The following is a 25,023-nucleotide window of genomic DNA, read 5'->3' on the forward strand; positions in this document are numbered from 1 at the left end:
ACCCATCACCCACCCTCCCCTCCCTCCCACCCCCCATCAACCCTCAGTTTGTTCTCAGTTTTTAACAGTCTCTTATGCTTTGGCTCTCTCCCACTCTAACCTCTTTTTTTTTTTTCCTTCCCCTCCCCCATGGATTTCTGTCAAGTTTCTCAGGATCCACATAAGAGTGAAACCATATGGTATCTGTCTTTCTCTGTATGGCTTATTTCACTTAGCATCACACTCTCCAGTTCCATCCACGTTGCTACAAAAGGCCATATTTCATTCTTTCTCATTGCCACGTAGTATTCCATTGTGTATATAAACCACAATTTCTTTATCCATTCATCAGTTGATGGACATTTAGGCTCTTTCCATAATTTGGCTATTGTTGAGAGTGCTGCTATAAACATTGGGGTACAAGTGCCCCTATGCATCAGTACTCCTGTATCCCTTGGGTAAATTCCTAGCAGTGCTATTGCTGGGTCATAGGGTAGGTCTATTTTTAATTTTCTGAGGAACCTCCACACTGCTTTCCAGAGCGGCTGCACCAATTTGCATTCCCACCAACAGTGTAAGAGGGTTCCCGTTTCTCCACATCCTCTCCAGCATCTATAGTCTCCTGATTTGTTCATTTTGGCCACTCTGACTGGCGTGAGGTGATATCTGAGTGTGGTTTTGATTTGTATTTCCCTGATAAGGAGCGACGTTGAACATCGTTTCATGTGCCTGTTGGCCATCCGGATGTCTTCTTTAGAGAAGTGTCTATTCATGTCTTCTGCCCATTTCTTCACTGGGTTATTTGTTTTTCAGGTGTGGAGTTTGGTGAGCTCTTTATAGATTTTGGATACTAGCCCTTTGTCCGATATGTCATTTGCAAATACCCTTTCCCATTCCGTTGGTTGCCTTTTAGTTTTGTTGGTTGTTTCCTTTGCTGTGCAGAAGCTTTTTCTCTTCATAAGGTCCCAGTAATTCACTTTTGCTTTTAATTCCCTTGCCTTTGGGGATGTGTCGAGTAAGAGATTGCTACGGCTGAGGTCAGAGAGGTCTTTTCCTGCTTTCTCCTCTAAGGTTTTGATGGTTTCCTGTCTCACATTCAGGTCCTTTATCCATTTTGAGTTTATTTTTGTGAATGGTGTGAAAAAGTGGTCTAGTTTCAACCTTCTGCATGTTGCTGTCCAGTTCTCCCAGCACCATTTGTTAAAGAGACTGTCTTTTTTCCATTGGATGTTCTTTCCTGCTTTGTCAAAGATGAGTTGGCCATACGTTTGTGGGTCTAGTTCTGGGGTTTCTATTCTATTCCATTGGTCTATGTGTTTGTTTTTGTGCCAATACCATGCTGTCTTGATGATGACAGCTTTGTAGTAGACTGCCCATGATTTTCTAAGGAGAGTTTTATTTTGTCTGACTGCTTTGTGTGTGTGTGTGTGTGTGTGACACAAAAGTAGGATAACAGGATGACAGACACTGAATGGTAAGGTGGGGAGGAAAAAGAAAAGCAAAGCTGTGGGAAAGGGCCTCGGGGGACAATTTTTGATGGAAAGTGACAAGTTTGGTGAGTGAGGGGCACTGAGAGGCAACAATGTGGCTTGAGAGGGTTAATGAGAACACAGGAGATTCTAAAGAGTGTTGGCCTGGATTACAGACCCTCTGATGTCTTTCAAGAATTATAAATAAATATTAGAGTCATTTTTTTTAAGTCAACAAAAAAGTGCCTGTTTTGTGTTAGGTATTGTTCCAGGTACTTGGGACACATGAGAGAATGCAACAAAGGTCCCTGCCCTCATGGAGCTTACAGTCTAGCATTTTTTACCATTGCACCTGCATGCTGTCTGTGATCCTGGACAAGTCACTGCACCTCTCTGTGCCCGTCATCAACTGCCTCATGTGGGAATGAGCAGGCCCCACTCAGACATGGGTAACGGGCCTGGTGCACTATAAATGCCAAACGGGACTCCCATCCCCAACCCACCACCCAGACAAGAGAAAGGGCTGGAGGTTGACTTTTAATAATAAAGCACAAGAGGGAAAACGTGGAGGGATTTGAGCAGGGTGGTCAGGTGTCCTACCACACCAGGGCCTGGGCTAGCTACACAAACTGCTGCTGCTGCTGTTGCTGTTTGGTAGCGGCCTTGCTGGCAAGGTCCTTGGCCTCCTCTGTAGCTGCCAGTGCTGTCCCCCTTGCCTTCTCCTTGGCTTCCTTGGCTGTCTCAACAAGGGGTTCGGAAGGGGCCTCACCTTGCAGCTTGGCCAAGATGTATTCAAAGCCCTTCCTAGTCTTGGTCACAATTGCTCTTGAACCAGGCAAGGCCAAATTCGTGGACAGCTTTGGAGACATCAAATAAGCTGGAGGAGACCCAGGCTTCCCAGCGGATTTTGGTCCAGCCGCTGTTATCAGAGTTCACACAGTAAACACATAGTTCTTCCACCACCAGCAGCTGGGCCTGGTTGATGTTCCAGGTGAAGGTGGTCATGGTCTAGTTCTGTGGGTCCACAATAGAATCCTCCAGGATGCACACTGAGGGAGCAACACTGGCAGGAAGCAGTCACTCCGCCCAGCAGGGCATCCTGTTGGTCTTGGTCAGGAGACACTGGGTCAGGGGCCACCTCCTGGTGCACTCCGTCTTCGGTCAAGACACGTTTGCTATAGGGATTCGGGTGCTGCTGCCGGAAGGCAGCCAACACTTGGTCCCAGGAACTGTGGAGCAATCAAGCTCTGGCCCAGAAATACTTCACCATCTTCCTGACCCGGGGTGGGGTGTGTGCTGGGGGGTGGGGGGTGGCGGGGGAAGAGGGGGGTGGGGTGGGGGCACCACACCCCACCCAAGCACAAGCAGCGGCCCTGGCCATGAGGGGTTGTCTGGCCACAAGCCTAGAGCCATTTTAAAATTACTTTTGGGAGCTGGACTGTTGTTCTTGGATTTAATACATTTTCATTCATTTCTGAATAGATTAAAATGCACGTAATTCAAAAGCCTAGAGAATAAAAGGATATAGGTTTCCTTCTCATTTCTAACCCCAGCACCCTCCAATCAACTTCTGCTCCTTAGGGGTGACTGCTGTTACCCAGCTTCTTGAGTGAAGTGTTGGAAATATTCTTTACATATACATACGGATATGTATGGACGTATATGTATATGTGATCACCCCATTTTGAACACAAACGAGAGCTGTGCATACTGTTCTGAAATTTTCTTTTTTTAAAATTTATTTTAATGTTTATTTTTTAAAAAAAAAATTTTTTTCAACGTTTTTTATTTATTTTTGGGACAGAGAGAGACAGAGCATGAACGGGGGAGGGTCAGAGAGAGAGGGAGACACAGAATCAGAAACAGGCTCCAGGCTCCGAGCCATCAGCCCAGAGCCCGACGCGGGGCTCGAACTCACGGACCGCGAGATCGCGACCTGGCTGAAGTCGGACGCTTAACCGACTGCGCCACCCAGGCGCCCCAATGTTTATTTATTTTTGAGAGAGACAGACAGAGTGTGAGTGGGGCAGGGGCAGAGAGAGAGGGAGACACAGAATCTGAAGCAGGCTCCAGGTCTGGGCTGTCAGCACAGAGCCCAATGCAGGCTCAAACTCATGAACTGTGAGATCATGACTTGAGCCAAAGCTGGACACTTAACCGACTGAGCTACCCAGGCACCCCTGAAATTTGCTTTTTATAAAAAAAAAATGTTTAGTGTTTATTCATTTTTGAGAGACAGAGAGAGACAGAGCATGAGCAGGGAAGGAGCAGAGAGAGAGGGAGGCGCAGAATCTGAAGCAGGCTCCAGGCTGTGAGCTGTCAGCACAGAGCCTGACGTGAGGCTTGAACTCACGAACTGCGAGGTCATGACCTGAGCCGAAGTCAGACGCTCAACCGACTGAGCCACCCAGACCTCCTGAAATTTGCTTTTTTTAACTTAACAATATAACATGGAGATCAGTCCCTAATAGTACATAGTACTTCTTCATTCTTTGTTAATAACCACATAGTATTACATTATATCATAGTATGGATAGACTGAAGTTGTCCAATCAGTTCCCTGTAGCTGATCATTTGCTTTGTTTTCAACAATTTATTCTTTACATGGCAGTTCTTGAATGTGACATTGGAGGCTAAGCCTGGGCCATGTGGGGCCCTGGGATTTATTTGGTTTATGGGAGTATTTGGATTATGGAGTATGGGATCTTTGAAAGATACTGACTCATTCTCTGACCAAGCTCTTCCTACCACCCTTTCCCTTGATTTTCTACTCACTCAACCTCTAGGCCCAGAATGGCAGCCTCAGTCCTTCACCATGACCTGTTCTCTGAGGTCCTCAGAACTCCTTCTTCTCCATAAAACCCTCCTGGCCTGATTCCCTTGATTCAAGCCATGAGTCTACCAATGGGATATTTGGGTAGAAAAGCTAGGGATAGAGACCCTGAATAGGTTGTAAATATTTATTGATCAATTCCTGAACTTACCTGGGCCTTCCTGCTTGTTCTCCATCTACTTGTCTCATTTTCTATGGATTTTATTCTCCCTGTCTTCCAGAGGAATTCTCTGTGTCTCTGTCGGGGGTAGGACCTTACTTGTGGGTCTTAAAAAAAATGTGTCTTCCTGGGGTGCCTGGGTGGCTCAGTCCTTCACGTGTCTGACTCTTGATTTCGGCTCAAGTTGTGATCCTGCGTTGAGGCTCTGAGTCAGGTTCCCAGCTGAGCTTGGAGCCTGCCTAAGATTCTCTCTCCCTCTCCCTCAACCCCTCCCCCTACTTGTGTATGCACGCACTCTCTCGTGCACGTGTTCTCTCTCTCAAAATAAATAAATAAACATTTTTTAAAATGTACCTTCTTGTGGGAGAAGAAACCCTTCTACCTGTAATGGGATTGCATGGAATGGTTATTTACAGATAATCTAGCACGCTAAGTTTACAGATGAGGAAACTGAAGTGTGGATGAGGGGGAAGGGCTTACCCACGATAATCGAATGAGTGAGTGAAAGGGACAGGAAAGACACCGGAAGCTTTCATTTCCAGATCTTACCCCTTCACTCTCTTCTCCAAGAGTTCAAACTCAGTCAACCTTTATTTTCAAACTCTAGTATATAAAGGTAACAGAATTGCAGTATTATTCCTATGATGGATGACTACTTAGCAATAAAAAGGAATGAACTATAATACCTGTAAAAATACGGATGAACCTCAAAATACGATGCTCAACAGAAGAAACCAGATGCTAAAGAGTACATATCATATGATACCATTAGTATGAACTTCTAGAACAGGCAAAAGGAGTATGTATACTGACAGAGAGCAGGTCAATAGCTGCCTGTGATGGGTGGAAGGACCGACTGAGTACAAAGGGGAGCAAAGGAATTTTCTGGAGTGATGGAGTGCTCTATAATTTGTGGGAGTGGTTACATGGTGTCAAAATTCATTACACCTCAGCAAAGGTGGCTTAAAAAGGAAAAAAAGAAAAGAAGCAACATGGAAATATACTTACTCAATTTATTTAAGAAAATGCAATGTTACCACTAACCTACATGTACAAAACCAACATTGACCAACTCATTTGAGAAGGGGAAGTTTAGCAGTTCATAACCCTCAGATAAGATGTTTTCCATCTTTGAAATGAAGTTGTCATAGATTTTGATCATAACATCATTTTTCTTGGGCTTTTGTTCAAGAATTTCCTCTGTCTCAAAATCATTCCTGACTTAGGTTGGATTAAAAAGCTACTGACTACTACCTCTTATCAGAGTGATTTATTAGCTTGACAGATTTAATTTTTCTACTGCAGAGGTCTTCAAAGTGTTTCAGTTCTGTCCTTAAGAAAGAAAAATTATTTGTACAAGTAATAACAACCATGGCTAATGTTAATTGATTGTTTTCTATGTTCCAGGAGGTATTCTCAATGGTTTTCATGTAATATTTCATTACAGCTTCAGAACAATTACATAAGGGAGCTACTCTTATTATCCCCGTCTTGTAGGCTTGGAAAATGAGGCACAGAGAGCTTGAATTATCTGCCCAAGGCTTGACAGCTACTAAATGATAGACTGGGATATGAATCTTATTAGCCTGGCTCTAGAGCCCATCTAGCTGTTAAGCACTATATGGTATTGACAACCAACATGACTCAAGAGTGATAGGGAAGCCCTTTTACCTTAGGATACCTTCCTCACTGTACCAGAAATTCCACCATTATAGCTTCCTCCCTCACAGTTAAGCATTTCCCTATTTAGATGCCTCCTAAAATACAACTAGTTAAGAGATAAGGAACACTAAATCCCTACACTTCTAGTTGACTGGGTTTTTTCACTGCACTCTCCACTGAATGGACTGAGAAACACAGACTGGGAGGTGGGAACAGGGCAGCAGGGCATTGAAGGGAATAAACAGAGAGGTAAAAGGTGGGAGCCAGATGTCCCAATTTTCCTAGACTGGCCCTGTTCAACCTCACATCGACGGGGACTCTGGAAATATGACCCTATAGCTAATTGGCTCTTGTTCTCAGCCCAGAACTCTGGGAACAGGGAGTCAAGTGCATGAGAGGTGACAGGAGAGGCTCTTTGGAATGATGCTGGGAGTAGCTCAGCCTCTTTCTGAGCCAAGGTATTCCTTGGGGGAGGGCAGGTGGGACAAAGGGCATGATATGAATCCTTCTCTCAGAAGGAGAGTCAGCTTCAGCCTCACTCTTTTGCCTTGGGGTAGTTGAATTCTATCCATTTGAATTCTTTTTAAAATTAAAATGTATTTTAGGGGCGCCTGGGTGGCTCAGTCGGTTGGGCGGCCGACTTCGGCTCAGGTCATGATCTCACGGTCCGTGAGTTCGAGCCCCGCGTCGGGCTCTGTGCTGACAGCTCAGAGCCTGGAGCCTGTTTCAGATTCTGTGTCTCCCCCTCTCTCTGCCCCTCCCCTGTTCATGCTCTGTCTCTCTCTGTCTCAAAAATAAATAAACGTTAAAAAAATGTTTTTAAATGTATTTTAAATGATGCAACAATTTATGTAAATTGAAACAAACAAATTTTGTAATTAAAAATGTTGTAAGTATAAAATTCAAACAATCAAGATAAAGTTAAAGTCCCTTGACCATCCGTCATCCAATTCAAGAGACTTTCCACCACTGCCCCTGATTGGGAGTGTATCTTTTCCTTTTTTTTAGACAGAGGGAGAAGGCAAGCAAGAGAGTGGGCAGAGGGAGGGCGAGAGAGGGAGAATATTTTTCTTAAGTTTATTTATTAACTTTGAGAGAGAGAGAGCACACAAGCAAGTAAGGAAGGGAGAAAATCCCAAGCAGGCTCCACACTGCCAGCACGGAGCTCAATGCGGGGCTCGATGTAGGGCTTGATGTGGGGCTTAATGTGGGGCTTGAACCCACAAACCATGAGATCACAACCTGAGCTGAAACCAGGAGTCAGATGCTTAATTGACTGAGCCACCCAGGCTCACTTAAGCAGGCTCCGCGCTGAGTGCAGATCCTGATGTGGGGCTTGATCCCGCAACTCCGGGATCATGACCTGAGCCGAAATCAAGAGTCAGATGCTCAACCAATTGAGCCACTCATGTGCCCCTCCTTCCCTTTTTCTACTATATATATATATACATGTGTGTGTGTGTGTGTGTGTGTGTGTGTGTATGGAGTGTTTTGTTTCATTAGGCTTGTTTTGCTTTTGCTTCTAGTTTTAGAATTATGCTTTACATTTTTTAATTTACTTAATTACAGGGACATAGTTCAGAATTCCAAAGGTTCAATAGGGAATATAGTAAAAGCCAGGTGCCCCTCCCTCCCCTGTTCCCACCATCCAGTCTCCTCCCTGGAGGCAAACACTAATTCTAGTTTCCTGTTATTCCTTCCAGAAGTATTCTAGGCAGTTAAAATCCAGTGCATATATACTTATATGTATTTTTCACACAAATAGAGACACTGTTCTGCACCTAGTTTTTTTTTTTTTCACTTTACAGTGTATTTTGCAGACCTTTCCTTATCAGTAGCCTCACTTTTTTCTTACACATGCATAGTATCCCATTGTATTTATGCACAATGTGTGTCAATTCCCCTGTGGAAAGAAAGGTTGTTCTCAATATTTTATTATTACAGATAATGCTGCAATTAATATTTGCATCCATTACTTTGCATATTTATTCATAAGATGAACATTTATTAGTGGGGATTAGTCAGGTGAGGTTATGTGAAAAGTTTAAATAGCATTTTAAATGTTGATTGATATTACCAAATAGGCTTTAGGATGTACCGATTTTTACTGCTTATAAGTTTGTTTTTACATAAATATATCATATTATATACTCTGTCCTGAACACTCACATTTTCCACTCAGCAATATGACTTGAGTTCGACCTATGTCAATACACATAGACACATAGACCTACCTACCTCATAAAAAAACTGCCTTCCAGTTTCCCATTGTGTGGCTGTAGATACCCTATTTAACTGTAGATAGTTTATTGAGGGACATTTGGGTAGTTTTCAATTTTTTGCTGCTACAAACAACACTACAATTACTATTTTTGTGTGAATAGAATAGATTCAGAGAAATCACTTACAAGACTGATAGGTATACATATTTTAAATTTCTTTTTTTAAATTTTTTTAATGTTTATTTATTTTTGAGAGAGAGAAACAGAGTGTGAGTGGGGGAGGGGCAGAGACAGAGGGAGACACAGAATGTGAAGCGGGCTCCAGGCTCTGAGCTGTCAGCACAGAGCCCGACAGGGGGACCGAACTCACCAACCGTGAGGTCATGACCTGAGCCGAAGTCGGATGTGTAACCAACTGAGCCACCCTGGGGCCCCTATATTTTAAATTTCAAAAAATGCTCTCCCAAAATGTGCCAGGTTAGACTTCCACCAATGGTGCATGAAAGCTTTAGGTTTACATCTAGAAGCAGCCTATGTGTTTCACCCAGAATCAAAGCTCAAAGTCCCAGTTATCACTGGGATCATCTAGGCCCTGAGCCTCTCTCTGCAGAATGTGAGTGGACAAGCTGAGTGTTGGGAAGGAGGAGCATAGGCTAGGGATAGTCTGTCCCCCATTAGGCAGATGGTCACTTAGGTAACATAGCCCTCTCCAAAGAAAAGGCAAGGCTACTTTGGGAAAGAGTGAGCTCCCCATCACTAGAAGTGTCTGAATGGAAGTTTGGTATCAACAAATGTTCTCAGCATGTGCTCGGTGCCAGATCTTGGGCTCGGTGTCTTGACTCAGAAATGTGTCATATCCATTTCCTGCCCTCCCAGAGCTTGATAATCATGGGATCTCACCCCACATCGGGCTCCATGCTGAGTGTGGAGCCTGCTTAAGATTCTCTCTCTCTCTCTCTCTCTCTCTCTCTCTCTCAATCTCTAAAAAAAAAGAAAAGAAAAGAGAGAGTTGGAAGCTTAGCCGACTAAGCCACCCAGGTGCCCTCAAACATCCTTTAAATGCACAACTGAACCTTCAACAGTTTGGGGTTTTTAACAGATGTTTGGGGAGATGAAGACTTGGGTTTACATGAAGTTTGGGATTTGAACTGAGACCCTTGAAGAGCTATACCCACAGTGATAGATTAGAAGAAAACAAACTTCTGACTACTAGCAAAGGAAACAAAAAGGATATATGTCCATCTTGACCTGGCATTTGGGTGCGGGAAAGAAATGATCTGAGAATCTGAAACCACACTCCTGTCCTCGATGAGTCTGGAGTTCAAATTTATATCACCTGAATGGCTGGTAAACTTCAAGGCTGAGAAATTCACACAAAAGGAGATGTACTCCCAAACTAACTCTCAGATGCCTAGGAGAAACAAATGCAAATCTTCTCTGGATGTCCTCCACCCCAGTTTCAGGCTATACAGAATTCCTATGTATAAAGCCCTTCCAAACATTATTTAATAATCCACAAGCAAACAACTGATGAAATACACAAGGAAACAATCCACCATGAGCAAATTCAGTAGACACAAGGAATCAGACTGCCAAAAACTTCAGATACTAGAATTATCAGATAGTGATTACCAAGTGCTGTTTAGAGACAGCTGCTTAGTGCTTTCTTTCGGAGTATGGAGAAAGAACCAACTCTCAGGTGGAACCAAAGTCTTCATAGAGATGGAAACTTGAAGAATGTGCCTTGAAAGATAAGTAGGACTTTGCCAAGTGAGGACAAGTGCTGTTGGATAGCCAGTGGGGTGTACACAGTAGAATGTACCAAGGAAATGACAATTCATAGTTTATTTTCTCAGGTGCAAATAGGGCACAAAAGTGGGGGATGAGTCAAGGGAGGTAGGTAGGGGGGGTAGATCATGATGGCCCTTGTGAGCCATCCTAAAGGACTTCAATTCTTAAACTAAGTGCAAAGGAAAGCCAGTGAAGAGTTTTAAGTGAAGGGTTTTAGGTGAAGTGTTAATGATACTCATTTGTTCGTTTATTCATTCATTCAACCAATGGGTATCAAACATAAAAAGTGGTTGTAGGATGGAGAATGGCAACAGGAGAACTGTTAGGAGAGTATAGTAGACATCTAGGGGAGGAATGCTAGTGGCTTAGACCAGGGCAGTGGCAGTGAAGATGGAGAGGAGTAGGTTGATTTGACTAATCTTTAGGCCAAAGCTTGAAGGTGGATTATGTACAAGGATGGCCATTGGGAGAGGTCAAGGCTAATTCTCAGGTTTTTAGTTGAACAACTGAAAGACTGGTGGTGCCATTCACAGAGATAAGGAATTAAGGAGGAAGAGTGAGTTGTTGAAAGGAAGATCATGAGCTCGGTTTTAGATATTTGGAATTTAGGGGCGTCTGGGTGACTCAGTTAAGCGTCCAACTTCGGCTCAGGTCATGATTTCACAGTTCATGGCTTTGAGAGCCTCATGTCAACTCTGTGCTGACAGCTCAGAGCCTGGAGCCTGCTTCAGATTCTGTGTCTCCCTCTCTCTCTTCCCCATCCCCCCTCAAAAATAAATAAACATTAAAAAATTTAGATATTTGGAATTTAAAGTGTCAATGTTTAGTTTGATACACGTCTGAATATCAATAAGTGAAACCTGGGCTGGAAATAAAGATATGAGAATCACCAAAATATAAATGGTAATTAAAGCCAGGGAAGAAATCCAGAGGCTGATTTCCATCTCCTGTTGTATTGGTTAGGAACTTTTGGTAGCAGGTGGCTAAAGACCCAACTCAGACGGGATTAAACTAGAAAAGAAATTTGGTTGAAATGTTTAGCACTAATTGCCCTCAGGCAAGGTTTGATCCAGTGTCTCAAATAATGGAACTAAGGTCCAGTCTTTTCTAATTTTTCCAAAACACTTCCTAGGAGTTGGCTTAATTCTTGACAGAGTCTCTTTGTGACCACATGCTAGTGTAGGGGAATGGCTCTGCCTTGTCACCTGGTGACCTTACACGTATTCATTCATATAAGCCACATGGGCAAAGGTTTGAAAAACTTAATCTGAGTCTTGGCAGACTGCCTCATGACCCTCCCAGAACATGAGAGGATGGGAGGCTTGTAAGACTCTGATGCCATGTTCTCCGGGCCTCCCTATCTCCCCTGGGAAGTTGTAATGAGAGTTTTCTTACTTCTTCCCAGGTTCTGAGGAGCTAATGGGACTTTCTACCCCATCCTACTAAGAATGGAGCTACAGAATAGAAAACCTGTTAACTGCAGCCTAGAATTGGCTCCTTAGCAACAAGGTGCCTACAACTCATGTTGCAGTTGCCCAGCCCTTTTTGTTTCAGTGTCATCCTTTTTGGTGTGGGGTACAAGGATCACAGGGAGCTGGCTTATTCTTGTTGTGTATGTAAGTAATAAACTGCTTACATTGAACATGGCTCATTATACCTTTACCAGTTGAATTAGGCCTTGGCCTTGGCCTTGCCTTATCTTGTCTTGTACATACAAATTGCCAGCTGCTTCTAGGTCTGGTGCTTCCAAATTCAAACCCAGCAGAAAAGAAAAGACCCATTTCCCCAAATGGCTCAATCCAAAATTCCAGAATTGAGGTGTTTTGTTTTGTTTTGGTTTGGTTTTAGCTCTGTTGACCTGATTTGGGTCATATGCTTATTCCTGAACTAATCACTGTGGCAGGGATTTGGAATGTGTTGGTTAGTTTAAGCTATTTAGGCCCATTCCTGGAAATGGGTTGAGGTCAATCCCACTCAAATTACATAGCTGAGAATTCAGGGTCCTATTTGGAAAAGGGAAGGGAAAGGTGGAATGGATGCTAGGAAGCAACAAGACAGGTACCACTGTACCTGTCTCTTTTTCCAGAGCAGGGAAGTCTGTGTGTATTGGGGGAAAGGGCATGAAGGGTCTGAATGCATAGTTTGTGGAGGGCATGGTTCCTGAGGAGAGGGGTTCAGAGACAGGAGGCTGAGCTACAGGAAGCCAGTCTTTTCAGGTTGTAGTTCTAGTTTATATCTTGGTCTTGTTTTCCTAACAGAATGGCTTTTGCAATGGTGAGCATTTGTGGGTAGGAGACAGGAAGAAAATTGAGAGGGCTGGAGGCACAGAGTCCCAGAAATCTGTCTTCAGGGCATTACGTAAGGCAAGGTTTCTGTTTCCTTTTGGGCCCTTACAACACTTGGGTGCAAGGGTTGAGGAGGGAGCTGGTGTGGGTCTCCTACTTGGTCTCACCAGACACCCAACCCAGGAAAAAGAGGCAGCTAGTATAGGAGACAGACGGTGAGAATCCTGGTTTCTGGAGAATCCTGGTTTCTCTGAGACTTAGTTTCCTAATCTGTACCATGAACCAGATCAGGTCTTTCCTACCTTATCAGTCTTAAGGATGCCTTCAATGATTTTTCCCTACATGCCATTGCCTTCCTCTCATCCTATTTATTGAGTTGTTACTGTTAATTTTTAAGTTTTTATATAGTTTGTTTTTTGATGAAAAAGCTACACATAGATCAAGCCAATGCTGTATCTTTAATTCTTCCTTTGTTTTTATAACAACCCTGCTTTCTTCCCCCCACTCTATTCTTGTGTGTCTTTTGCTGATTTTCTTGAGTTCATTCTTTCTCATCCAGGTCATATCTTGCAAGTCTATGTGTGGGTTAATTTCTCTTTGCATAATCCAAGGAATTGTAAATTTTATCAAAGTCTGTTTGGCCATTGCTAAAGTGAGTTCAAAGTTGAAGACAAGGATAATCCCTCCAGTCTCACCTCTTGCTCATTTCACCCCACATTGGCCTCCCTCATTGCAAACTCAATGCCTTCCTCCCCACACACCCCATTGACCATTGCCAATTCTTTATATCCATGGTTCCCTCTCAATCTTTAGGTATCAGCTTAAATATCACTTCCTCAAACAGGTTTCCATTGACTACCCATTCTAGTCAATAGTAGGTCCTCTGCCATTCATTGTCATTGCTCCTGGTCTGTTGCCCTCACAGGTCTAATCATAAACTCTAATTATTTTGTCTGATTACTTCCATTTTGTATGACTCCCTGCTAGACTATATACTCCAATATGAGAGGGACTGTGTCTATCTTTCTCACCACCGTTATTAGTGGATATTTGCCTTTTTCTTCCCATTCAGTGTCCAATCACCCCTTGCCTTCACTCATATGATTTCACCCAGCTGCCTTCAGGGTGTGCTGTCCTAAGACAAATAGTAAATTCATCATCTGACTTCTCACAAATTCTTTTCTCTTGCTGTTTTCACACAGCCATGAGGCAGGCATGGGACCTAATCTCAATCAATCTCATGCTCTTTCCAAGAACCTTGGATCTTGAAAGACAAGATACAAGGCCATGAAAAACTGGTTAATGTTCACTCATTCCACTGGCGGTGCCTAGTTGATGCGGCAGGTGCCTCCTGCTTCCCAGGCCCTGTATTGTTTATTTGGGCCCTGATTGTTCCAAGTCTGGTTTACTCAGTCTTCCCTTTAGCCCTGTGAACTCCCGCACCACCTCCTAGTCAACTTCCTTTATGTTAAAGGTGGCCAGAATCAGTTTGCTGTTTGGAATACAAGAAATGTACTGGATAGATTGTATCTCTACAGACTAGCATAGGCCTCAGCAAAGGTAGGTGTCCAATAAATCCTAAAGGAACAATTAGCCAGGTGTATGGCCTAAAGCTGGTTACTTAATATCTTAGAGCCTCAATTTCTTCCTCCTGGGCAACCCACATACCATCTGGGATCTCTGGTTTCTCAGGACAGAAATCATCTTGCTTCCTCCTTTATTATCTCCCTTCTTTCAGTTCTCTACCCTCCCTTCTCAGCTACAGAACAACTTAACCCAACTCAACCCAAATTCCTCTCATTTTCTCAGGAAGAGCAGCTTAACCACAATGTCTGGACCTAACATTCAGATCCTGGTTATGCTGTTTACAAGTTGTGTGACCTTAAACAAATTACTAAACTTCTTTGTTCTTCAGTTTCCTCATGCGCAGGTGGTGATAGGGAAATTATAGTAGTTGTAATAGTATATAATACATATGCTGATATATAAGAGTAATATAGAATATATATCACATATATAATATATAGTAATATAGAATATATATAATAAATAATAGTATATACTATATATACATATATATAGTATATACATATATACTGAGATAAAACATGTGAAGCACTTAAAATAATGCTTAACACATAGTAAGCACTCAATAATGATAGCTATTATTACTATTTTCATCTTTTTGTTGCATAAGAAACTGGATACCTACACCTTCAGGGTAATGTTCTTCAAAGTATGGCACCTGAACCGCCAATATCAGAATAAACTGGAGAGATTAAGAGTGCAGGTTCCTGGGTTCCTTCCCAGACCTAGTGAATCACAGTTTCTAGGGCAGAGCTAGGAAATTTACATTTGAAAAATATATCTCCCAAATGATTGTTCATTTTTTATTTTTTATTTATTAAAAAAAATTTTTTTTAATGTTTATTTATTTTTGAGACAGAGAGAGACAGAGCATGAATGGGGGAGGGTCAGAGAGAGAGGGAGACACAGACTCTGAAGCAGGCTCCAGGCTCTGAGCTGTCAGCACAGAGCCCGATGCGGAGCTCGAACTCACGGACCGTGAGATCATGACCCGAGCCGAAGTCGGACACTCAACCGACTGAGCCACCCAGGCGCCCCTGATTGCTCATTTTTTAAAAGATATAGAGACATAACATACATGCAATAAATTCACCCATTAAAAATTTTTTAATGTTTATTCATTTTTGAGAGAGAGAGACAGACAGACAGACAGAGCACAAGCAGGGGAGGGGTAGAGAGAGAGGAAGACAAATGTGAGGCAGGTTCCAGGCTCTGAGCTATCAGCACAGAGCCCGATGCGGGGCTCAAACTCACGTACCATGAGATCCTGACCTGAGCTAAAATCGGCCACTTAACTGACTGAGCCACCCAGGTGCCCCTAAAATTCACCCATTTAAAGTATATAGCTCGGTGGTTTTGGTATATTCACAGAGTTGTACAACCATCACCACAATCTGATTTTAGAACATTTTTATCATTCCCAAAAGAAATCCTGTACTCATTAGCAGTCATTTCCTATTCTCTACCCCGCCAACCACCTCTCTACCACCTTTAGACAACCACTAATCTGTGTTCGATCTCTATAGATTTGCCTATTCTGGACATTTCACATAAATGGAATTATATACAATATGTGGTCTTTTGTGTTTGGCTTATTTTACTTAGCATGTTGTCAAGGTTCATCTATGTTCATCTATGTAGCATGTATCAGTACCTTTTTTTTTTTTTTTTTTTACTCAATGATAGTCTATTGGATAGATATACCACATTTTGTTCATCCATTCATAACAAACAAAATGAATATTTTCCTTGTTTCCACTTTTTGGGTATTATGAATAATAACTATGAACAAGCTGTGAACATTCATGTACAATTTTTGTATGGATATGTTTCATTTCTCTTGGATATTAGCTAGGAGTTTAATTTTTAGTTCATATGGCAATTCTATGTTTAACATTTTGAGGAACTGCCAAACTGTTTTCCAAAGTGGGGGCAGCATTTTATATTCCCACCACCAATACATGAGGGTTCCAATTTCTCCACTTCCTTGCCAATACTTGTTATTATCTGCCTTTTATTGTAGCCACCTTCATAGGTGAGAGGTAATATCTCATTGCGGCTTTGACTTGTATTTCCCTAGTAACTAATGATGTTGAGCATCTTTTCACATGCTTATTGGCCATTTGCGTCTCTTTTGGAGATATGTCTAGTCCAATCCGTTGCCCATTTTTTTTTTTTTTTTTTTTTACAGATTTTAAGTAATCTCTACACCCAACCTGGGGCTCAAATTTACAATTCCAAGATCAAGAGTCACATGCTCCACCAACTGAGCCAGCCAGGCACCCCATCCTTGCCCATTTTTAATTGGGTTATTTATTTTCCATTATTGAGTTATGAGAGTTCTTCATATATTCTGAATAAAAGTCCCTAATCAGATATATGATTTGCAGATATCTTCTTCCATTCTGTGAGTTGTCTTTTTATTTCTTGATAGTTCCCTTTGAGGCACAAGTTTTTAATTTTGTGAAATTCAATTTATTTATTTCTTCTTTTGTTGCCTGTGCTTTTGGTATCTAAAAAACCATTGCCTAACTCAAGGTCATGAAGGTTTACTCCTATGTTTTCTTCTAGGTGTCTTACAGTTCTAGTTCTAATATTTAGGTCTATGATCCATGCAAACTCATGTTTAAGAACCACTAGTTTGGGTCTACCTAAAATGTTTTTTCCCAAAGACAATCCTCACCCTAAGAAGAACTTTTAAGTCATCTGTAGGATGATGTAAACAAAAATAAAACAGCTAACTAATATATACCAAGCAAATGGTATGGACTAACCATTTTACATTACATAATCTTGTTCAATCTTCACCATGAGGTTTGTGTTATAATCACCTCCACTTTTCATGATGTAATACACTTCACTCTATGATGATGTAATACATATATCTCCTCCTTTTATGTCAAAGAGGATACCAACACTTGTATCTTCAGGAAGGGAGGTTATACAGATTAAATAAGCTCATTTGTGTTAAAAGTATGGCACAGTGCTTGTGCTTGGCAGAACAGGGCTCAAAGGATGAGAATGCCTCTTTCTATTCCTTTCTAATTGCCTCTCCCACTGAAGACCTACCCCTCCCATTGGTCAAGAAAGCTATCAGCTCCAGGGCTGATTTTTGTATTCTCCTAGCATCCTGCTCCGTTTTCTCCCTTTACTCATTATGATTTGTGATTTTACTTTTGTGTTACTCTTAAGATTATCACATCTCTTCAGCTACTCTCCAACTTCCAAAAAGGCAGAAGGTGCAATTTTGCCACTGGAATATTCCCCAATACCCCGTATAGAGCCTGGGGATATAGTGATCTTTTAAAAATATATAGCTGACTGGGGCACCTGGGTGGCTCAGTCGGTTAAGAGACCAACTCTTGATTTCAGCTCAGACCACGATCTCATGGTTTGTGAGTTGGAGCCCTGCATTGGGCTCCATGCTGTCAGTGTGGAGCCTGCTTGGGATTCTCTCTCTTTCTCTCTCAGCTCCTCCCCTGCTCAATCTCTCTCTCTCTCAAAATAAAGAAAGAAAGAAATTAAAAATATATATACACCTGACTACATCACTTTTTGGTCTAAAATCCTCCAATGGCGCATGGATTACCCTTTGAATAAATTCCCAAATTCCCAACTATGGCAAACAAGTCCCTACCTAATTGGCCACTGTCTGCCTCTCCCCCGTACCTTCTATTACTCTCTCCACTTGGAACACACTTGTTTTCTCTCTCAAACACATTTACTGTTTCCTGACTCAGAGTCTGTTTCCTCCACTTGTCAGCTCTGATTAGTTTCTCATCCTTTATGTGTCAGCTCAAATGTCACCTCTTCCCAGAGACTTCCCTGACTGCCCTGTCCAGTGCTACCACCACACTTCCACCAAGTTATTCTTTTTTCCCCCACCAAGTTATTCTTGATCATACCAGCTGTTTCATCTTATCTACAGCCCTGAAATTTTCTTATGTATTTATTTAATATTAATTATTGTACCTAACATTTAAGCACTCAAATAAGCACTTTTCATACATTAATTAACGAAGTAGTGTGCTACTTAATGCTTATCAATGGGTTCTCCAAAGTCCAAAACTCTGATTTGTAGTGCCTGCTGATTTCTGTGTGTAAACACTCTCATTGGGAGGGATTTCAAGATACTAACCTGACAACACCAGTATAGGAATTGATGGGCAGTGGCACGCCATTATACAACATTTGCCATAGTGATACAGTAGTGATAAATAACCTCAAAAACAAGAACCGTATGATCCTCTCAATAGATGCAGAGAAAGCATTTGACAAAATACAGCATCCTTTCTTGATAAAAACCCTCAAGAAAGTAGGGATAGAAGGAGCATACCTCAAGATCATAAAAGCCATATATGAACGACGCAATGCTAATATCATCCTTAATGGGGAAAAACTGAGAGCTTTTCCCCTAAGGTCAGGAACAAGACAGGGATGTCCACTCTTGCCACTGTTATTCAACATAGTATTGGAAACATTAGCCTCTGAATTCAGACAGCACAAAGAAATAAAAGACATCCAAATCATCCAGGAGGAGGTCAAACTTTCACTCTTCGCAGATGACATGATACTCTATATGGAAAACTCTAAAGATTCCACCAAAAAACTGCTAGAACTGATTCATGAATTCAGCAAAGTTGCAGGATATAAAAATCAATGCACAGAAATCAGTTGCATTCCTATACACCAACAATGAAGTAACAGAAAGAGAAATCAAGGAATCGATCCCATTTACAATTGCACCAAAAAACCATAAAATATCTAGGAATAAATCTAACCAAAGAAGTGAAAAATCTACACACTGAAAGCTACAGAAAGCTTATGAAAGAAATTGAAGAAGACACAAAAAAATGGGAAAAGATTCCATGCTCCTGGATAGGAAGAACAAATATTGTTAAAATGTTGATACTACCCAAAGCAATCTACATATTCAATGCAATCCCTGTCAAAATAACACCAGCATTCTTCACAGAGCTAGAACAAATAATCCTAAAATTTGTATGGAACCAGAAAAGACTCCGAATAGCCAAAGCAATCTTGAAAAAGAAAGCCAAAGCAGGAGGCATCACAATCCTGCACTTCAAGCTATACTACAAAGCTGTAATCATCAAGACAGTATGGTACTGGCACAAGGACAGACACTCAGATCAGTGGAACAGAATAGAGAACCCAGAAATGGACCCACAAATGTATGGCCAACTAATCTCTGACAAAGCAGGAAAGAATAGCCAATGGAATAAAGACAGTCTCTTCAGCAAGTGGTGCTGGGAAAACTGGACAGCAACAATCAGAAGAATGAACCTGGACCACTTTCTTACACCATACACAAAAATAAACTCAAAATGGATGAAAGACCTAAATGTAAGACAAGAAATCGTCAAAATCCTCAAGGAGAAAGCAGGCAACAACCTTTTTGACCTTGGCCACAGCAACTTCTTACTCAACATGTCTCTGGAGTCAAGGGAAACAAAAGCAAAAATGAACTACTGGGACCTCATCAAAATAAAAAGCTTCTGCACAGCTCAGGAAACAATCAGCAAAACTAAAAGGCAACTGACAGAATGCGAGAAGATATTTGCAAATGACATATCAGATAAAAGGTTAGTATCCAAAATCTAGAAAGAGCTTATCAAATGCAACACCCAAAAAACAAATAATCCAGTGAAGAAATGGGCAAAAGACATGAATAGACATTTCTCCAAAGAAGACATCCAAATGGCCAAACGACACATGGAAAAATGCTCAACATCACTCATCATCAGGGAAATACAAATCAAAACCACCATGAGATACCACCTCACACCTGTCAGAATGGCTAACATTAACAACTCAGGCAACAACAGATGTTGGCGAGGATGCGGAGAAAGAGGATCTCTTTTGCATTGTTGATGGGAATGCAAGCTGGTGCAGCCACTCTGGAAAACAGTATGGAGGTTCCTCAAAAGACTAAAAATAGAACTACCCTACACCCAGCAATTGCACTACTAGGTATTTACCCAAAGGATATAGGTATGCTGTTTCGAAGGGGCACGTGCACCCCAGTGTTTACAGCAGCACTATCAACAATAGCCAAAGTATGGAAAGAGCCCAAATGTCCATCGATGGATGAATGGATAAAGAAGATGTGGTATATATATACAATGGAGTATTACTCAGCAATCAAACAGAATGAAATCTTGTCATTTGCAACTACATGGATGGAACTGGAGGGTATCATGCTAGGTGAAATTCGTCAGTCAGAGAAAGACAAATATCATATGACTTCACTCATATGATGACCTTAAGAGACAAAACAGATGAACATAAGGGAAAGGAAACAAAAATAATATAAAAACAGGGATGGGCTAAATGGGTAAGGCGCACTAAGGAATCTACCCCTGAAATTATTGTTGCACTATATGCTAACTAATTTGGATGTAAATTTAAAAAAATTTAAATTAAAAAAAAGCACAGATAAAACAAAAGTGTAGTAAAAAAGTAAGTAATAAGTTTTGAGTATTTATTAACTTGTTTTAATATAACTTATTTAATTGTAAGTTTATATAATTTAATTTTTGATAATGGCTGTGTTTTAAAAGCGACCAGCAAAATTTCTAAACATTCCTCAATCCTTTCTGGCTAGCTCATAAGGACCGGCTAACATGCAGCGTTATTTTCCACATGAGGTACCTGAGGCACAGAAAGATTAAGCAACTTGTTCAAGGCTGCAGAGCAAACAGAGCACTCCAAAAAGTGTCCTCAAAACCCAATATAGTGCCTGGCGTATACTTGGTGTTCAATAAACAATTGCAGAATACATAAATGAGTACATATTTAATATTATTTTTAAAACATAAAAGGGAAACATCCTAACATTTAAAACGTACACAAAAGAGTGAAATTAACAACTCCTCAAAACTTGCTCATTATTCTAGTAAGACACGCCTTCACCTGCTTACTTAGCAGCGCCGAGCGCTTTTACGAAACACCTGCTCTCTTAAGAGACGTCGCCCAACCCTTTACTACAAGCTTGAGAAGCCCCGCTCTACGTCGCCCCGCCCCATCTCACCGCAAGGCTTCCTGGGAGTGGTAGTCCCCAGTATGGGTGCTCCGGTGGCAGCAGCAAGGCGCGCCTGGCCGCGGAACTACAGAGGGTGGCGCACAGGTCGCGAGGCTTTTCCGCCTCACGTTTCCCTCCCCGCCTGCGCGCCCACCCCAGCTATCATGGCGGCTCCCTTGGCTCTGGTGCTGGTAGTGGCCGTGACCGTGCGGGCGGCCTTGTTCCGCTCCAGTCTGGCTGAATTCATTTCCGAACGGGTGGAGGTGGTGTCCCCACTGAGTTCTTGGAAGAGAGGTGAGGCCACTGGCTGGAGTAGGTGGCCAGGCCCCGCCTGTGCTCTCCTGGCCTCAGTGAATGGGAGGCGGGGGCAGTGGCCTCAAGCACGAGATTCTGAGGGAATTGACCCGCTCTGGCGCCCTCGGGGAGGGTGGGAGGGCGGAGCCTGAGGGCGTGGCTGCCGAGGGGAGGGGGCGTAGGACTGTGGGGCCAGGTTTGGGCCCCAGGGGCCTACACACCTGAGGCGTGGGGAGCTGAGGGGGTGTGTCCCCCTCGGGTCCTGAGCAGAGGGGCGTGGCCTGAGAAAGGATAGATATAAGAAAAGGGCGTGCTGGGTGGATTGGGATTTGCAGAGGTGATTCGGTTTTGGTGAGGGATTGTAGGTGGTGCTCCCTGGGGTATGGGATAGTGTGTGAGGGGTTCCCTGAGTGAGGGGACCTATCTTGCCTAAGCCAGTAGAGTGAGTGGGTGTGCTTAGACGCGTGTTCTCGGTCTGGGACTTGTACTACAGCATTTCCTACTGTTTCTTAAATTCTTCATCCACTATTTTATACCAGTGCCTACAGTGAGACAGAATTTGTGCTGAAGGATCCACAGGCTACTGGGAGAGACAGTTATAATCCTTTTTGGAAAATGTTCTTCCCGTGTACATCCAGTTCCTTTCTTGGAGTTTCAACCCTGAAGGAAGTGTCCTCTCTTTTTCCAGTTTCCTAAGGATGTGGGCTGTGAGCTAACTGTTGAGGGATGTAGAATTTGGAAAGGGAGATTAGAGAAAGAATTCCTGGTAGCAGAAGGTAAACAGGACCAAGAAAATGTTGAAGGGTGCAAAATGTACAAAGTGAAGGAGAAATGGGGTAGGGGTTAGGTTAGGGCCAGAATTTAAGACTTATAAAAAAACTTTCTTTACTTTAAGTACAGTGTACATCAATGCACGTATAATAAGTGTTGAACTCAGTGAATTTTTATAAACTGTATACACATGTAGCCAGCACCCCTAGCCAGCACCCAGATCATAAAACAAAACATTACAGGAGTAACAGCACCCCAGAAGTTCTCTTTGTGTCCCTGAACTTTAAATGCTAGAGTTTTGATGTTATCCCATAGACATTCTGGAATGGGGAATGGCATAATGAATGGTTGTTTTATGAATAATTCAAGCTTAGGTTTCTAAAAATACTATATATGAAAGACTATGGTAAGCCTCTGATCCCCAAGTTATTCCGTGTGTTAGATGGTGTTATTTCCCCCATTTTACAGATGAGGAAACCAAAATTTAGAGAAGTTAAGTAATATGCCCAGGTTTCCCAGTTGACAAATGGTGATAAAGGTAGTAGTAATTCTTATGTGTGATGGTGAGAGCTTACACTTGATAATCCTTGCATATAATATTTGCATATAGTTATTTGTTGAACAAACTGAATTGTTTGGGTTGAAGCCACTTGGTTCCTGCTTTCTTCTGGCTACCAAAAGCCCCAAGGCAGTATTAGGCCCTCCTTCCTCTGTTCTCTTAGCACTTTATACATACTTCTATTAAGAGTATGTCTCACTTTTTATTATAATTATTTGTTTATATCTGGTTTCTCCATTGTACTATGAGTTCCTTGGAGGCCAAAACTGTTTTACTCATTACTGAATCCTTTGTGCCTTGCATAGAGTAATTAGTTACATTGTTACTATTAAATAAATGTTGAAGAAAAGAAAACATAAGATCTGGTTACATATAGGAAGGGCAGGGTGAAGGATCCTAAAATGAGGCAATATAATATGATGATTAAGAGCACAGGGTCTGGGATCTTTAAAAGGGTTTGAGTCTTCTTTTGCTTCTCTACATATATCTGTATGATCTCCAACATAATTTTTCTCATCTGTAAAATAGGAAGTTATAATATGTACCCCATTAAATGAGATAATCCATATTTAAGCTCTTAGCACAATAATGAAAGTCAAAACAGCTAATTCTAGGATTTTGAATCTAAATAATCAGGAGAACAATTGTGATATTGGCTAAAATAGGTGAGTTAGAAAGGATAGCAGTTAAGTGTTTGATGTATGTATAGGGTGATAGTATGATATTCAGAGGTTTAGGTCTGGAGCTTGGGGCCAGTGTCAGAGCTAGAGGGAGATTTGCTAATCACCTATCTGAATCTGATGGGGTCAGGATAATTATTTGTCCTGTTTTAAGCGGGGTTGGTACATCTGTATCACTTGTCTTCAGAGTATACTTTAAGACGGGATATTTTAAAAAGCAAGTGATTGTATTTAACCCTAAAAGGCAGGCATTTAAAAATATTGAAGTAGGAGCCCCTCTGGTTTCACATGACATTCATTCATTCCACATGAGTTTTTTGAGTGACCAGTTGTTTGGGTGAAGGACTGTGAATCCAAATAGATTTTGCTTGACTGTAACCATAGAGTGATTTTTAATGGGAATAAATGAGAAGTTGTAAACTTGGAGGAGATGATTCTTGTCTTCAAATATCTGAAGGGTTTTAACTTGGCATGTTGTCAGTTCTTTCATGTGCAGATGACAGAATCCAAACTCAAACTGCGCAAATTATAATAAAAAGTGAACTTATGGCCTACATAACAGAACAATTCAGGCAGGGTAGATGGTGACTTCAAATCTAGCTAGATACAGAGACTCAATGATCTCATCATGACTAACTCTTTCTCTGTCTTGGCATTGACTGCATTCAGGAGGGCTCTTCTTGGGTATTGGCAAGATTGGCCCCAATAGTCTCTGACTTTTATATCCTCACAGTGTCAGGTCCAGTGGAAGGAGAGTGACTGTTCTTCAACAAACATAACGAAAGCCTTGGAATTGAGTCACATTGAACTTATTTGGGTTATATGCCAATTCTTAAGCCAATTACTGTGGTCAGCCTAAGTCATGTATCCATATACATATTATATGTATCCTACTGGCTGGCTCAGTTGGTGGAGCGTGTGACTCTGGATCTTGGGATTGTGGGTTTGTGCTCCATGTTGGGTGTAGAGATTACTTAATAAAACCTTAAAAATAATATCTATCTATCTACATCTTTGGAGAGGGGACAACCTTCCAAACTATGGAAGAGGGCATCCTATAGGAAGACCAGAGTGCTATTACCAGAAGAGGGGGAAATTGATCCTGCGTAGGTGAAAATAACGGATACCCATTATAATAGGAAAGACATTTTTTCTATGTCATTCATTTCTACAGACCCATCAGTTTATTTGGTAGTCCAACTAAAATTTATATAAATATTCTACTTGACAAAAATGCAAGCATGTGCTTCTCAGACAGTAACTAACACTAATATAGTGCTTTCTATATGACAGGCACTGTTCTAAGCATTTTAGATATGTCTAAGAACTAATTTAATCACCACAATGGCCCTAAGATGTAAATAGTTTTATGTGTAAATACCCCATTTTATAGATGAGAAAATGGAAGCACAGAGAGATTAAGTCACATACATAATGTTTTGTGTGAATAGCTGGCAGTCTTTAGGCGTTGCTGTTCCACCAGAGTGCACTCTATACCATCTTGCATAGAAATCTGTCAGAAATAATTTTGGAACTTTTTTTTTTAATCATATATTTTTTAATCATATATTTTAATCAAATATATCATATATATTTTTTAATCATATATATTCCTCAGCCTTTGCTCTAATGATTAGGAATCAATATGGGCTTAGCTTCTTGAGTTTAGGGTAGAGCCCAAGCTATAAG

The 25,023-nt window shown here is 41.6% G+C and overlaps 1 protein-coding gene and 1 pseudogene across 2 annotated transcripts in view; one reads left to right on the forward strand and one right to left on the reverse strand.

The window, feature by feature from the left end:
• Positions 1–1,991: 1,991 nt before the first annotated feature.
• LOC125936091 (PRELI domain-containing protein 1, mitochondrial-like) lies at positions 1,992–2,718 on the reverse strand (annotated as a pseudogene).
• Positions 2,719–20,914: 18,196 nt separating this feature from the next.
• The window catches only part of PIGU (phosphatidylinositol glycan anchor biosynthesis class U), an 83,670-nt gene continuing 79,561 nt past the window's right edge, over positions 20,915–25,023 (forward strand). Inside the window, exon 1 of one of the 2 annotated variants that reach the window (XM_049649953.1) lies at positions 20,915–21,324. In XM_049649953.1, the coding sequence (XP_049505910.1) occupies positions 21,072–21,324 (253 nt within the window). In that variant the 5' untranslated portion in view covers positions 20,915–21,071. The remainder of the gene's footprint in view (positions 21,325–25,023) is intronic. The other variant, XM_049649952.1, reaches the window with a different exon arrangement.

Source organism: Panthera uncia, assembly GCF_023721935.1.
Source record: "Panthera uncia isolate 11264 chromosome A3 unlocalized genomic scaffold, Puncia_PCG_1.0 HiC_scaffold_11, whole genome shotgun sequence".
Taxonomy (NCBI): domain Eukaryota; kingdom Metazoa; phylum Chordata; class Mammalia; order Carnivora; family Felidae; genus Panthera; species Panthera uncia.